At 48.0% G+C, this 15,655-nt stretch overlaps 1 protein-coding gene across 8 annotated transcripts in view; it reads left to right on the top strand.

Annotated features, from left to right (window-relative positions):
* Nucleotides 1–12,400, top strand: part of Minar1 (membrane integral NOTCH2 associated receptor 1) — a 46,345-nt gene extending 33,945 nt beyond the window's left edge. For 6 of the 8 annotated variants that reach the window (XM_033761139.1, XM_033761140.1, XM_033761141.1 and 3 more), the window contains 3 exons: nucleotides 739–3,089; nucleotides 6,666–6,920; nucleotides 11,264–12,400. In XM_033761139.1, the coding sequence (XP_033617030.1) occupies nucleotides 789–3,089; nucleotides 6,666–6,920; nucleotides 11,264–11,461 (2,754 nt within the window). In that variant the 5' untranslated portion in view covers nucleotides 739–788 and the 3' untranslated portion in view covers nucleotides 11,462–12,400. Of the gene's footprint in view, nucleotides 1–738; nucleotides 3,090–6,665; nucleotides 6,921–7,261; nucleotides 7,328–11,263 lie in introns of all 8 variants that reach the window. The other 2 variants (XR_004516203.1, XM_033761142.1) reach the window with 2 other exon arrangements.
* Nucleotides 12,401–15,655: the final 3,255 nt, after the last annotated feature.

Genomic DNA, 15,655 nt, shown 5'->3' with positions numbered 1-15,655 from the left:
GAAAAAGGTCCATATTTTAAAATCTAAATTTAAACACTATTAACATTTCATTGTTGCTTCCAATAACATGTAATATTGTATTTTTTAAATCTTACTATCTGTAGTGTATAGTTCCCTTAGTTTTGATAAATGCGTAGTTGTGTGACTACTACCACTACCGAGATGTAGAGCAGATCCATCGTTCTGGAAAATTCCTCTGTGCCCTTTGTAGGTCAGTCTCTCCCTTCATGTCCAGCTCTTGGCAGCTGCTGACCTGTCTTCCAGAAGTCTATAAAATAGAGCCACATGTTTCAGCGTGGTATGTGGCCAGGGACTCGGGCTCCTCTTACTTCTTGATTCCGCAGTGTCACTGCGTGTTCTGGTAGTTGGCTCTTTTTTAGTGATGAGTAGTATTTCATTAAAAGGGTGTACATTAGTGTAACTTTAATGTTTGTAGAGCTTCATGGCTTATCATTACTTGTTTTATTGTTGTTTTCTCTATTAATTGACTAATGCAGTATTTTATTTTTTCATCATTATATATCCTATTGTAGTGAATGTCTTCATGCATCAATTGTTTTTTTAAGGTAGATTATGGGGAAAAATTATTAAATAGAGTGTTATGTTTTTAAAGTCTTTAATACATTTTTAGTCACTAAAGTGCTTTTCCATGTGTTTAAGTGCACCAAGCTATATTTAAAACTCCACTGGTGTTTATAACCCTCTTTTCTTCCCTCCTTTTTGATACCATCATTGTAGAGCCGACCTGAAGTTTCAGCATCATCAGCCAACTTTCCAAATCCTAAGTCATGGAGGGGAATCAGGAGACGTCTCTCTTCCTGGTGAAGATTTTGGAGGAGTTGGACAGCAAGCAAAATACCGTGTCCTACCAGGACTTGTGCAGATCCCTGTGTGCCCGCTTTGACCTGTCCCAGCTCACTAAACTGAGAAGCGTGCTTTTCTACACGGCTTGTCTCGATCCCAACTTCCCAGCCACATTATTCAAAGACAAGATGAAATGCACCGTGAATAACCAGCAGTCAAAGAAGATCATGGTGGCAGCAGATATCGTGACGATATTCAACCTGATCCAGATGAACGGGGGCGCTGCCAAGGAGAAGCTGCCCACAGGCCGCCCCAAGGTGCACAAGAAGGGAGCCTCCTTTGAATCGTGCAGGTCAGACACAGAGGTTTGTAGTGTGGATGAGTGTGAGCCCTTGACCTGTGAATTGAACGAGCAGCCCTTCAGCCATGGCTACCCTACCCGGCAGTCTGCCAAGTGCCGGAAAAGGGACTGCAAGGACTGTCCACAGTTCGTCCCTGCCTCTGAGCCCAACTTTCTGCTGGGTGTCAGCAAGGAGGGGAAGAGCCGGGCCACCTCCCTCGACAGGCTGCAGGCCCTGGCCCCGTACTCAGTGGCCAGCCCTCAGCCCTGCGAGATGCAGAGGACGTACTTCCCCATGAACCTGGAGAGTGAGTCCATGTCGGACCAGGAGCCCCTGCCCATCAGCCAGGGCCTCAAGGAGACCTTCATGCCCCCTGAGGAGCCCTTTGTGGTCCAGACCTGTGTGCAGAAAAGGAACATCTTCAAAGAGGACTTTCACAACCTCATGCCAGTATCTCCCAGCTTTGTTGGCCCAGGCAACAAGGCCGAGGGTGAGCATGGGGAGCCCCAGGGGCGCAAGGAGCCCCAGAAGCCCCCCTTCTTCAATCACAGCTTTGAGATGCCCTACCACAGCCAGTACCTGAATCCCATGTATTCTCCTGTGCCAGACAAGCGGCGAGTGAAGCATGAGAGCTTGGATGATCTCCAGGCCTCTACCTACTTCGGACCCACTCCAGTGATGGGGACCCAGGATGCCAGGCACTGTCCGGGGAGGCCCAGCAAGCAGACTCCCTGGCCAGTCAAGAGCTGGAGCCTGAACACTGAGGAGGTCCCGGACTTCGAGCGGTCCTTTTTCAACAGAAATCCCTCCGAGGAGAAGCTACACTACCCAAATCCCAGCAACCAGACCCCTAATTTCTCAACCCCAGACAGGCGCCCGGCTTACTTGGTGCCGAAGGATCCACAGCAAATTCTACCTGTTGGCTACGTGGCCAAGCCAAATGTGCTCAAATCCAAGGAGCTCTCCTCTCCTGTTGACCTGGAGAAGCTGGAACCAGCGAAGAAGTTCAAGAACAAGACCATTGGCTGTGCCAGCCGACAGGTCAGCTCCGACACCAGCAGTGTGGGCACCCAGACAGAGCAGCACACAATGGAGCCCAAGAAATGCAAAGATCTGTGTGCAGCGGCTCAGAGCAAGTATGGAGACAGACACGCTGGGAAGCACTCGGATGATGACTCAGAGGTTGTCAGCGATGACATCAGCGACATCTTCCGATTTCTCGATGACATGAGCGTCAGTGGCTCCACCGGGGTAATACACTCGTCCTGCTACAACAGCACTGGGTCCCTGTCTCAGCTCCACAAGTCAGACTGTGACAGCTCCCCAGAACACAACCTCACCAGAATTACCAGCGGGGTCCCCACAAGCAAGGCAGACAAGGGCAGCCGGCCTGAAAATCTGCACCGCTCAGAGGAGGAGCTGAAGACCAGTGTGTGCAAGCTTGTGCTCAGGATCGGGGAGATCGAGAGGAAGCTCGAGTCGTTGTCAGGTGTCCGAGAGGAGATCTCCCAGGTCCTCGGCAAGCTGAACAAACTAGATCAGAAGATGCAGCAGCCAGAGCAGGTGCATGCACACATGGATCTGAACTCTTTGACCAGTGAGGCCCCGTCTGATGACAGCGCCTCCCCCAGGGTATTCCATGCCCACAACAGTACCCACACTCCCAAGCTAGAGCCCAGTGGGGAGTGGTGCTGCTCCGATGCCAGTGGTAGCAACAGTGAAAGTCTGCGGGTCAAGGCCCTGAAGAAAAGCCTCTTCGCCAGGCCGTCTTCCAGGTCCCTGACTGAGGAGAACAGCGCTACGGAGTCCAAAATAGCCAGCATCTCCAATTCCCCCCGAGACTGGCGCACCATCACTTATACCAGCCGTGTGGGCCCCAGTGAGGAGGAGGTAAAGGATGTGGATGCCGGAGACACCAAGGACTGGCACCGGAAATCCAAAGAGGTAAAGGGGTTGTGCCCACGAACTTGGCACAGCTCGAGCACAGCCTTGGTGTGTGTCCAAGTGGCAAGCTCTGCACTAAGCCAGAGAGAGGGCTGGCCTGCCTGCACTGGTCCTCTTCCAGACTGGCCTGCGTTGCCCCGAGTACAGAGAGGGTGACATAAGCCAAGCTGTCCGGCTGCTACTTGAGCACAAGCTGTGATTGTCGGCCTCAGACAGTGTGCTTAGGATACTGGGCAGGTGGCGTGAGGATGATTTTCATAGAAGGCGGTGTGTCGGCAGGCGGGCATGTCTGAGGTTAGCTTCCTGTCCTCGCTGAGGCCCAGGCAGGCAAACAGGGGAAGTGCTGACCTGCCCCTTTCTTGAGCTTTGCTATGTATGTGATATTCCTTTTTTTTAAAAATGGCTTGTTTTGGAGTCAGGGATTTAGCTCAGTGGTTCCACTGCCTGCCTCTCAAGCGCAAGGACCTGCATTTGATCCCCGGTACCTGCCCCCAACCCAAAAGAATGGCTTTTTTTTTCCATTAGCTGATAATTAGTAAAATGAGAAGGTAAATAAAGAACTCATTCATTATTCCATCATGCAAAATCATTTGCTCTCAAAATGCAGTCTCTCTTCTTCAGTTTTTCTCCCTCTGCACAGTTGTATGTTCTGTGCTTTGTGTGTGAGCTTCAATGTTTGGCACACCTCTCCCTCTGGAACCTGTACACTCACACAGATAGATAATCAGTGCTGTCCTTTTGCCCTCCTCATGCCATAAGGAAGATCATTTTAGTGGAACCTGTGGCTCCTCCTCTTCATTCCTGGTGGGTTCTGGTGAACCTCTTCTGGCCACTTTAGTCTGTTGCTGGTCTCCATTCCTTTCCCGGCTTCTAAAGGTCACTGTCCAGACTTCAGGCTGCTGAGGTCCCAAAGATGGAGACAGATGTCAGAGAAGGAGAGAGACATGGCTTCCAGGCCCAGGAGGCTGAATCTTCAGTGATGCAAAGAAATAAAAGCTTGGAAAACTGGGTTCTGTTTAAGTTTTCAGGGTCCAGAGCAGTGTGAAGAGGATATTGAAGAAGTCATTTGTTTCCCTGACCTCAAAGTTTCCTGGGGGGACTGTGCCAGTCACTGTGAGGTAGACTTTTGCCAGAGGATGATGCCTGCCCCTTGGACAAGGTGCCCAGCATGATTCCTGTCCTCTGATCTGTGCTCCTAGCTTAGGCCACGTTAACATGAGCAGCATGTAGGGCACTCCAGCAGTTGTGTGCCTCCACTGGAAGATCAAGTCCTACAAACTAACCCCGTTTCAGCTATGCAAGGTCACAGTCTCATTGGAATCCACTGGATATGTGCTATCTTCACTTCACTTCCTTCTGTGACCCTGCTTTTTTCTCATGGCTCTTACCACCTCTGGGCTGATGATTCCCATGGTGATGCCCAGCCCGGGACCCCTTGGAGCCTCTTCCCCTGTTTCCCCCTTGTTGAAGGCCCTAGATCTCTTCCTGCAGGTCTCAAATCAGACTTTCCTTTGTGTTTAAAGCCAGTGTTCTCCCTTCTCACTCCCTTTGTTGGAGGTCACCATTCTATCCTTTCTCTAGGCCTAGAGGCTGGGCAGGACTCTCAAGCACATTCTGGACCCAGTGGCTCTGTCTTTGTGATGTCTCCTGCGTCCCTGCTGTCTCCTCACCATTGAATCCCACCCTGCCAGGCTCTTAGTGCAGCCCCCTGGGGCTTGGGGCTCACGCCCTGCCTTCCTCTCAGCTCAGGGTCACTGTGTTTATACTTCCCCAGCTCCACTCTGCAGCTGTGCAGGAGCCCTGCACTCAATGCCTCTTTGGCTCTACTTTCTTTGCTGTAGAAAAAAAAAATGTGAAACTTCTTAGCCGGGATTTGAAAGCTCTATAGATTTTAAGTATTTCTGCCCAGTCAGCATGCTCTGCTCATCCTGAGCCCTGCTCATTCACTCTGTGACCCTGTCAGTGGTGCCAACCAAGCATTTGTTGGTGCCAGGCCCCGTTCTACCTTCACAGTTCCTCCGTCAAGAATGGCTGATTCAGCTGGGTGTGGTGGTACATACCTGTAACCATAGCACTTGGGGAGGCCAAGGCAGGTGGGTCCCAAGTTCAAGCCCAGCCTGAACAAATAGTGACTTGGTAAGACCCTAACTCACAATTCAAAAAGGGGTGGGGATAGACCTCAGTGTGAAGTTCAATCCTCAGTACCAAAAATAAAAAATGAAAAAGAATAGTGGATCCAGCACCACTTTGCTGATCTAAGGAAATCCTCTGTTCCCTTCATCCATGAGTCTTTGGAAGCTTCCTGGTCTCTGTCTAGGTCCTGGGCCTCTTTGTCTGGGTGGAGCTGGCACAGACAGGGATTAAAGCACATGTATTATATATATATATCTCCATTGCCTAGCATGAGCATAAACTCCTCATCGTAGGAAGAACAACTAAAGACTTGTTGAGTATGTCCTGCCCTGCCCCTCAGTAGCTGTACAGCCTGTCAGTCTTAACCTCTCTGATTTGAGTTTCCGCACTTGCAGTGGGGATCATCTCAGGGACAACCTGAGATGTCCAAGAGAAGATGCAGCGGGAGGACACTTGTTTGGCACTGTGCTGTGCTCACCACTCCAAGGCTGCCACTGTGGCTGTTATCACTGCCCCCTTAGTGCTGGCTGTGGGCTCAGTGGGGTTTGCATGGGAGCTGGGAGTGTTGATGTGCAGGGTAGTAAAGTCTGACAGGGCCTCCTAGAGGGTTAGAACCCCATTTCTTCTTGGGGTTTCACTGAGTTCATCTCATGTTTTGTGTCTGTGCCAACATCCTTGAAGGGTGCAGAAGCAGGCACCATGCTCCCTCTGGGAACAGCAGTGGGCCAGGGACACAATAAGCTACCACCATGAGTGATGTACTCTGGCTTGTGTCTCTCACGCTCCTCCTTCCATGCACATGTTGCTGCACACTCTCCATTTCTCCTGTTCTCTTCCAGCTGGGCTGCTCTCTGATTTGTACACTCAACTTCCTGTCTTTGTCTTTCCTACCTTTGGTGAATAGTGATGGAAGGTGTTCTCAGTGCATTAAAAGTTGAGCAAGATAATCCTCTGCCTTCGAGGGTCTCCTAGCTTTGTGGGGAGATGGACAGGCAAATGGGTAGTGACCAGTTAGTGTGACACACGATGGCTAAGGGGTCTGTTACCAGTCCTAGGATGTCACACAGACCAACACAGTCCTGGCCTCTGCAGGCCAGGAGGACCTGCCGCAGGGAGTGAAGTCTGGAGACCTTTAGGCCAGAAAGTAGAAGGGGAAGGTGTCAGAGGCCCCGTTACAAACTCTGAGGCCAGATGACACCCGAACGGCAGTAAACTGAGGTGAATGAGTCAGACTGAAGGTCCTGCTCCTGGGGTGGAAACTTTAGCTCAGATTAGTGCAGTCTGGGTCAGAAGAGAACTTCCCCAGCACAGCTACTCTTCCTGTCTGCGCAAGAGTAACTGAGCTGCTAGCTTGGCACTGCCAGGGCCTCATGACAAAAAGCTGCTGGCTGCCCAGTGGCTCTTCGAGAGCCGTGCTTCTTGCCTTCTCTTTCCCCTCTGCAGGCTGACAGGCAATATGATGTCCCCCCGCAGCACCGCCTGCCCAAGCAACCGAAGGACGGCTTCCTGGTGGAGCAGGTGTTCAGCCCCCACCCCTATCCTGCGTCCCTCAAGGCCCACATGAAGAGCAACCCCCTGTACACGGACATGCGGCTGACAGAGCTGGCTGAGGTACGACGAGGTCAGCCCTCCTGGACAGTGGAGGAATATGCACGGAATGCTGGTGACAAAGGCAAGCTGGCGGCTCTGGACCTGCAGGTGAGCATTTGTCTCTGCCCTCAGGCGTGGGAGCAGTTGGGTCAGACTAGGCCAGTGACTCCCTACCCTTTGACTCCCGGGCCCACCATGCAGTTCTGAGCCTTAGTGAATCAGAGAGCAGAAGAGATTTTTTTTTTTTAAACAAGGGGATTGTTGTTTTGCTTAGTTGTTTATATAAACCCTTAGCAGTGGGGATGCTTGCTTTGTCTGTTTACTTACTTGTTGGCTGTCTGATGTGCTAACGATACGTTTAAGACCAAGTGCAGATTCTAATCTTTGCTCACGAGACCTGAGCCAAACAGCCTAATGAAACGCAAGCCGCTCTCTCCCTCCCTGTGTAGCACGTGGGATAAGCATATTTGTGGGAGCCAAGCTATGGATTATGTTTCCATACGGAACAGCCCCAGGTAAGAGCCATCCCTGGAAGATCTGGGAATGCCACTGTGGCTACAGGGCAGGCAGGGCTGGGTTTGGGCCACACTTCTGTTCTGCCTGGTAGCTCCTGGCTCCACCCACACACATCTACTTGAGCCTCCACATCATCATGAACCAAAGGAAGCACCTGTTCTCACCTGCGGGTGAGGCTTTGTGGGCAGCAACGGCAGAGCACCAAGGGTGCCAGTTCCTGCCCAGAATGACATACACTTGGGGCATAGTTGGCAAGAGCTTCTGGTAAGGGTTGGTGTGGGGAGGCTCCCTGCAGTGGCTGAGCTGTGATGCAGAGGTCTGTGTAGGGGCAGGTGGTGGACAGAAGGGACGGGGTTCCAGCAACACTGGGTTCCTGGTGCCTGTGCCTTGTGAGCTGGAGCATTGGCCTCACTTGGGCAAACTCATAGCATCCCCGTGAGGACTGGAAGCAATCTGCCCAAAGACCTGGAGTTAAGTAGGCTCCAAGACCGCTGGTGAAGGTGCTAACATCAATCACCATGGCATGGTGCTCTTCCCAGGAATCACCCAGGTTCGAGCACAGTGGTCTTCAAGGCAGGGATTGTCACCACTCTCTCCAATTTACAAATGAGGAAACAGAGGCACTAGGAAACTCAGTAAATTGCCCCAGGTCAGACAAGCCTAGACTCACATTGGACCATCTCACAGTAAGTCTCACTTCTACACCAACCCATTTTTTCTCTTGATAAGTTATTAGAGCGTTGTGACACAAACAGATGTTTGCAGTTACACTTGTGTATCTGGGCCTTAAATGACAGTGACTACAGGAAAGGGAAGCTCTGTCAGATCCTAGGTCTTTGGCAGCAGCAAGTGTATAACCAAGGTCCAACTGTGTGTGTGTGTGTGTGTTTATCTCCACATGTCGCCTATCACTTGTCCTCTGGGCCACTGTGACCTTCCTATGCGCAGCAGTCTGGACAAGGATACGATCTCCCCAAGTGGGTCCCAGGGTGGCTTTGCGGGGCTTGCTTGCACCTTGCTATATGGGGGTCAGGCAGTCACCAGCCTCCAGGCTGCCAGAGAGGACCTCAGGTGCCACACACTTGACTGGTGGGATCCCCAGTGTTTTCAGTGCCACAGGCTGCTTTTGAGCGAGTCTGATGCTTTGAATGAGACTGAGGAACATCATTTTAAGGTTTAGGGGCAGGGAGTTGGAAGATTTTCCCTGTATGGATGTGTGTGATTTTAATGAACCAAGGTTTATAAGCATATAGGCAGTTATAAAAAAAATAGGCTACCGTGCTTTGGGTAACACTCCATATAATGCGAAGGATGCAGCATCTAGTTACAAAGCTGAGGAAATGGCTTGATGTTTTGCAAGAAGTCTGACTCGAAGCAGAGCCTGATGGAGACAGGCATTGCGTTCCTTGTTCTCAGTCCCTTGCAGGGATGCAGGCACCATCTCAGGTCAGCTGAGCATCTGGAGGTCGCTGTTGTCCAGATGTGCATTCGCCATTGGTGCTTCCTTTTGCAGGGACAGGCAGAGGTGTGGCCTGTGTTTATTTCCAGCATCTGGCAGCCTAATTAGCCATGAGGGGCTCCACCCCTGCCCCTGGGAACCTTGAGATTACCTCTGTGTTACACAGCACCATTATAGCTTGCAGTTACTAGGGAAAAAAACAAATTAAAAATAGTTTATTTCACAGGCAGAATCCTAGCCTGTAATAAAGTGTCAATAGCTTTGAAAGGAAGTTGATCCCTTCTATCTGAGGCAGAGGGAACAAGGCAGGACATCTGATGTTTCCTGCATACAGTTTACCATCTCAGCCAGCCTTGGGGCTGGGAAGAAAGGCAGGCTTTTTCCACCTTTGCACCTTCAGTGTGCCAGGTCAGGAGTGCTTTGGGGTCACACACCTCCCCCTCAGCCTGGTCACCCAATAAGCAGAGAAAATGATGCAGAATTGGCCTCATGGGTTCATCGGGGGAGAGAAGCCAGCCCTAGTGCCCACAAGGGTGGAGCTCTGTGTGTGCTGGTGTGCATGGTTGTGGTGTGTGTGTAGGGGCTGGCTGCGGAGTAGTTGGGCTCTAGGACATGTGTTCTCATGTCAGAGTGGCACTGATAGAGCTGCTCAGGGTGGCTCAGAGTGAGGCTGTGGGATGGTGTGAGGCCCCTGCCCAGACATGTCTTGCAGAGTCTCAAGGCAGACAGACCACCTGCACTCAAAGACCTGTCCTGAGTAAGTGTCCTGCTCCCATATAGCATCCGCAGCCATTCTACATAGCTTTGGAGCAGGGGTCTTCTGAGTGTCGGCTGTCTCCGTCCCAGCTGCTCAACTCTCCTTACAATGCAAAAGCACCTATAGACAATTTGTGAATGAATGGGCCTGGTTGTGTTACAGTATAATTTTGTTTGTAATTGAGATTTGCATATCTTATAATTTTTATGTGTCACAAGATATTATTCTTTTTTTAATTTGTTTTAAGGATTTAGAAATAGAAAAGCCAGTCTAAGGAGGAGTCTACAGGTGAGATCTGCAGGCCACACTCTGCAAGGAACAAAAGTAGAGGGGTGAGGAAGCAGACTGCACACAGAGGGGCCTGAGAGGCCGGTCAGGACGGCACTGTGCCCATGGCAGAGCTGGGCTCAGGGCCAAAGGGACCGGCGCAGGCAGAAGCTGTTGCCCCTCTGGGTCAGCTGTTTCTCAGAACTGTACAGATGCACAGCTCTGGGAGCCAGGCTTCAGCACAGCAGGCATGGAGCTGAAGGAGTAAACGCCTCCCCCTCTCTGTCCTCCATGCCTCTGCCTGTCCCCTAACGGAAGGTAGAGGGCAGGGGGACCCCATAAAGCACAGCAGAGGTGCAGGTAGAAAGTTCCTAGCAGGCATCAGAATCAGTGTTTCACTAACAGCATGGTACAGCCGAGGTTGTTAAGGTAGTGAAGGGTTTGGCTTTGATCCTCTGTGTGTGTGTGTGTGTGTGTGTGTGTGTGTGTGTGTGTGTATGGTGGTGGTGGTGGTGTGTATGTGGGGGTTGTGTTTATGAACATTAACTGATTCAAAAGAAATCTTCAAAACAGTATTTGATTTATGTTTTGGAGATTCAGATGAGCTCACTTGGAAGTGCAACGTGTTGTCATTTTTTGTGACACTTACATTCTTAAATCCCTGCCATAAATCAAGAAACTGCCTTTCTCTGTGGAAATAGATTATGACTATCAGTGTGGAAAAGGGTTCATGGGCAATATAGGTTAAACATGATATTTCTCCTGCAGACAATTCATTAATCTCAGAGAGCCCAAGAGATAGGCACCCCTGGGTCTGTCTTTCCAAGCTGCTCCCAGTCCACTGTGATTGCTGAAACAGGCCTGGGCTGGGGACACTTGGCCATGGGTCTGTAGACATTGATTTTGAGCCTGACCTGCTCAACAAATGTTTGTAGCTGAAATATTTCATGTTTTGTTTGAGCTATTTATTGTGGAGGTGCCTTGATTTTTAGCAGAAGCCTTTCTGAGAAATGGGAACTTGGAGTCCTATGATGGTCTTGCTTCCAGCAGGTCAGTTCCAGGAGGCTGTTGGCAGAGCATTTTGCAGTGACTCCCTTCTTCCTTGGCAGCAGAGCCGGCCTGGCTTTGGTTGCCTGCCCTTGAAGCTTAGAGTCTTATTTGTCCCAGCCCTGTTTTGCTTGCTTATAGACAGGAGACCCTTGGGCTTTCCTGTGTCAAAGTCACCATCGTGGCACTTTTAGTAAAAGAGGACCCAGGGCAGTCCATGATGTGCACCTTAGTCATCGGTAGCCTTGGAGGGCACAGGGCCACTGGGGCTGCAACCCTGACACAGTCCTTGCCAGCTCCCAGATGCAGACAGCTCTTAAGTGCTTCAGGAGTGACAACTGTCACACATCTTTGACCTGGTTTCAAGTACTCACCATATTTCTAACATCTTCTCTTCACTTTTAGACACAAGAATCTTTAAATCCAAACAACTTAGAGTATTGGATGGAAGACATTTATACTCCAGGCTATGATTCACTACTGAAACGGAAAGAAGCTGAATTCAGACGAGCCAAAGTCTGCAAGATAGCTGCTCTGATTGCGGCTGCTACGTGCACTGTCATCCTCGTCATTGTCGTGCCCATCTGCACCATGAAGTCATGAGCCCATGGACTGGTGTTGCGTGCAGCTTACTGTGATCAGTGTCTTCCTCTGTGTTTTAAAAGCTTGCAGCAATGTGGCCACAGATTATTGAAATAAAGATGAAATCACGGAAGCTTTTCTGTAAATGCTAAAGGTAGTCTTAAGAGCATATATAGAGAGACATCTACCTACCTATTAGCTTTGACTTAATTATACTCTTGATGCACTTTTAGAAGTGCAATATCTTTTCCTACCAAAAGAATGTAATGGACTATCAGTAAATCCAAATTAAATATTCTAAGCAAAAAAAAGGGGAAGATTAATTGGATTCTTCCCATTTTGATGATGTTTTATGGCAGGGTATAAATTATACAGAGGGTATTTAATACATTAATACAAGGTATTAATACCTTGGAAAAGCTAAGGGAGATAGGGAGATGAGAAAAAAGGGATGAGCTGTTTTCCTTACTGCTCTGAGGCCATTGCTGGTAAAGAAATAGGGTGTATATCCTTCAAGGATCAGACTTCTTGGTGACTTTTCTCAAGGGCTGCTGACTTTGTGCTTGCCCTTCTCTCATCACTGCAGCAGTGTCTGCCTCCTTGTGGATTTTTCATGGGAACAGACTGGACCTTCCTCCTTGTGCCCAGGGGAGGAAGGAGTAAGATTACCAAGCCAAGCATGGTCCAAACTGTGCTTTTTCTGCATAGCAGGCCAAGGTAGTCAGGCCCGGAGAACTTCTAGTCGCCAATCCATGATGTGCAGGAGCTGCTTGCTGCTGGTGTAAGGTCAATATTCAGAAGTTATAGTCACCCCCAAGGATGTCCCCCTCTTGCTTTGGCATGTGGCCCCAGTCCTCAACTCTCTCTCTCAGTGGAACCAGATGTTTTACTCTGGAGAGCTTGGAACTTGTCCTTGTGCCTTGAAGAGCAGAGACAATGGCAAAATGTCGACATTATAACCACAGATTTCCATGCACCACTAGTGTCAGCCATTCCCAGTGGCTTTAAAAAAATGTTGAAAGCTTGTTGAACAACATGATACTGGCACTGAGGTATCGCAACACCTATTCCACAATTTTGAAAACTTGTCAGCAGAACAAAAAAATAGCATCTATTTAACCATTTATCTAGTATTCCATATCTATCTGGATACCTAATTTTCATTTGTGTCTTCTCTGTTAACTAACTGGAGAACAAGGTTTTCCCAGTGTAATTTCATCCAAGGGTGATCTGGCTTCCACCTCTAGAATGGTGCTCAGACAGTAACTGGACAGAATGAATCCTTATCACCACCTGCATCTCTTGTCTTGTTATGTGTTAAAGGAAAGATGATTGACAGAAAGTAGCAACCTTACATTCTTTTGATAACAGAGTAGGATATATGTTAATTTTGGTGGGATCGCCATTCTGGATGGAATGATAAATTCCTGCACGTAGGAGTTGGGGAGCACCTCAATCTTTAAAGCAATAGGAGTCCAGCAATCATCCCAAACAATCCCAAACAGTGCTTAGCTTGCTGCATCTAATCCACTGTCCATTATTAAGGAATAGTCAGTGTATTTTGATGTTAACAAACAAAGGATGGCTGCTGTTATCTGCAGGAACCTTTGTTTGTTTGTTTGTTTGCTTGTTTGTTTGTTTTTGTACCAGGGATCAAACTCGGGACCTTACATTTGCGAGGCAGGCGATGGCGCCACTGAACTAAATCTCTGGCAGAACCTTTATTTTAGAGGTCTTCATGTTATTTATTTTTCATGTTTATGTGTGGATTTTCAATTAGGTGACTGAACTTTAAGCCTTAGTATGGAGATTTATAATTGAAAATGAAAAAATATATCTATATATTATTGTCTGTTGTCAGAATTTTAGTCTTTTGGTGCACTGTTTTAGACTGGGCACATTAAATAATGTTTCTTTCATTCCAAAGAAGGTACTGGTTGACACCCTTGGGAGTTGCTTTCCCCCTTCAACCAGTAAGACTCTCTACACCACATTCTAATCCTGCCACTTTGCTCTTTATCACAGATTAAGCTGTCAGAGCATCAGAGATAGTAGTTCCCAACCTCTTGCTCTGTGATTTGCAGAACACCAGAGATGTGCTCACCCAGGATAAGGAAAATCTTAATCAGATCCCTACCTGACTCCTCCATCTGGCAGGTAGGATCTTGAGGGCTGGACCAAACTGCTTTGTCACTGCCCGTGGGTGAAACTATTCCTACTGAGCCCTATCTGGGCCACGTGCCTAGTTACCTAGGGGAAAAGGCAAAGCCCCACCTCAAGCATGGAAGTGAGAGGGCGCTGTAGAATTTTCCTCTGCCCTTTTCAAGCCTTGGGAGATAGCCAGAGAAATTCAGTCTTGCTCTAAGTGCAGTCTAACTGTAAATTTCAGCTCACTGTTCTTGCTACCTAATGAAAACGGCTAGACCTGGTAATGCCCTGGGAGAGCAGGTAACGGCCAAAGGTGAGGTGGGCATGGAACCTAGTATTGAAGCACAGACCTTTGCTATTCTCAAGGCTCATAGATGCTTGGGGTCTGGGGATCTATAGAAAGTAAAATTCAAAGTTGGATTCTTTCTCCCTTGACCCAAGCTTGCCGTACCCTTCTTCCCCTGGGCTCCAGACTCCCCCAGCTCCTCCCATCCCTCAGTCTGCAGAGTGGAGCAAGACAGAGTCTGGCCAAGAAGGAAGCAGCTATCCATTCCTCTAATGTCTTCGTCCTGTCTCTCACCCAGGCTTCAGGGAGTTCCCAGGTGACAAAGGGTGGCCTACCTTCCGGACTTGGGCCATCTTCCACCACCCTCTGTGGCACTGTCACACAAAGTACAATCTGTTCTACCCAAGTCTTGTACTCTACATGATCAAGATTCATTTTATTTTTCTTGCATTTAAAAAAATAAACAATCAAGTGGTATTATTAAAGGGATTATTTTATGATCCAATGATTAAATTCAGAATTGTTTTATTCTCTTTTCTAATCTAAATTTGTTTTGAACACAGCCTTGCAGAAAAGCAAAATAAAAGAAAGAAAATTTCCCTGCTCACAGATTTCAGACATTTTATACCAGTACTCCCATGTTTAACCTAGAAAGACAATGAAGCTGATCATCCCCATGTCACCCATTACTCACTGATCATAAGTATTTTAGGGCATGTAATTCAGTGACTGTTATCTGCAAGGCTAGTTTAGTCCATGTGTTAAATTACTATCCTGAGTGTCTGTGCCATAGTCTGATACCCTTACTGGAATCAAGGCAGTGTGTGTTTTTGTTTACAGTGACACCTCAATGTTTGTTTTTAAATAAAAAAACCCTCTGCCAACAATAAAAGATTCTATTAAGTGGTATAAAAATTTGTGAATGTCGAAACTCAATGTGCTTCATATTATAACCAACCTGCAAGAATATTGTGATCAATTGTGTGATTACCAAATCAATATATACTGTATATTGTACCACAGAAAATTTGTATTTAAAGGAAAAGATACAAGCGATTGTTCATATACCTGGGGAAAAGGGTATTAGCTATTTATTCAGTAACAATGAGAAATGCAACAAACTTCCTTATTTATGCCTTATGAACAAAAGAGTGTGAAATAAAAGGTGAAGTTTTATGTGCAAGACCCTGCGGTATGGGTATCCTCGAAGGCAGGGACTTTGTCTTTTTTGTGTTTGTTCTGTACAGCTCTCAGCACACTCTTGGTGCTTGATAAATGTTATATAATACCAATACTAAGCACATTTTTAGATCCTTTTTCAAATGGCTTGTGTAAAATTTGGTTAATGTACAATGGTTGGTTTGAAGCTATCATGTAAAATCTGCCTCTCCAACTATAACAAAAATAAACTGGAGACTATAAAATATCTTGCAGCAAGATTTTGTTCTGTGCCCAGATGTGAGTTTTCAGTTTTATGCATACACAGTGCGTGTCCAGCTTGATGTTTTTACATACATTGAATGCTTACATGGAATCAGCACCCAGAGTAAAACCGGAACATCTTAGCCCCCAGATGGCCCCTCCAGTTAAAAGCCCTGCAAAGAAAAAACACCCTCCTGCTCTATAAGAAGACAGCTTTGCTTTGCTTAGCGAGGTAGTGTGTACTCCTTTGTGTCTTTTATCCCGCAGCTTGACGTTGGTGAGAGATGCCCAGGCCGTGGTGTGCTTGTGGTCCTCTCCCACTTCAGTCACTCCTTGGGGTGATGTTGTGACTGGCTCAT

Source organism: Fukomys damarensis, unplaced genomic scaffold (assembly GCF_012274545.1).
Source record: "Fukomys damarensis isolate Sample0158 unplaced genomic scaffold, DMR_v1.0_HiC HiC_scaffold_7, whole genome shotgun sequence".
Taxonomy (NCBI): Eukaryota; Metazoa; Chordata; class Mammalia; order Rodentia; family Bathyergidae; genus Fukomys; species Fukomys damarensis.
Note: the sequence above shows the minus strand (reverse complement) of the source record. Positions and strands in the feature narration are given on the sequence as shown.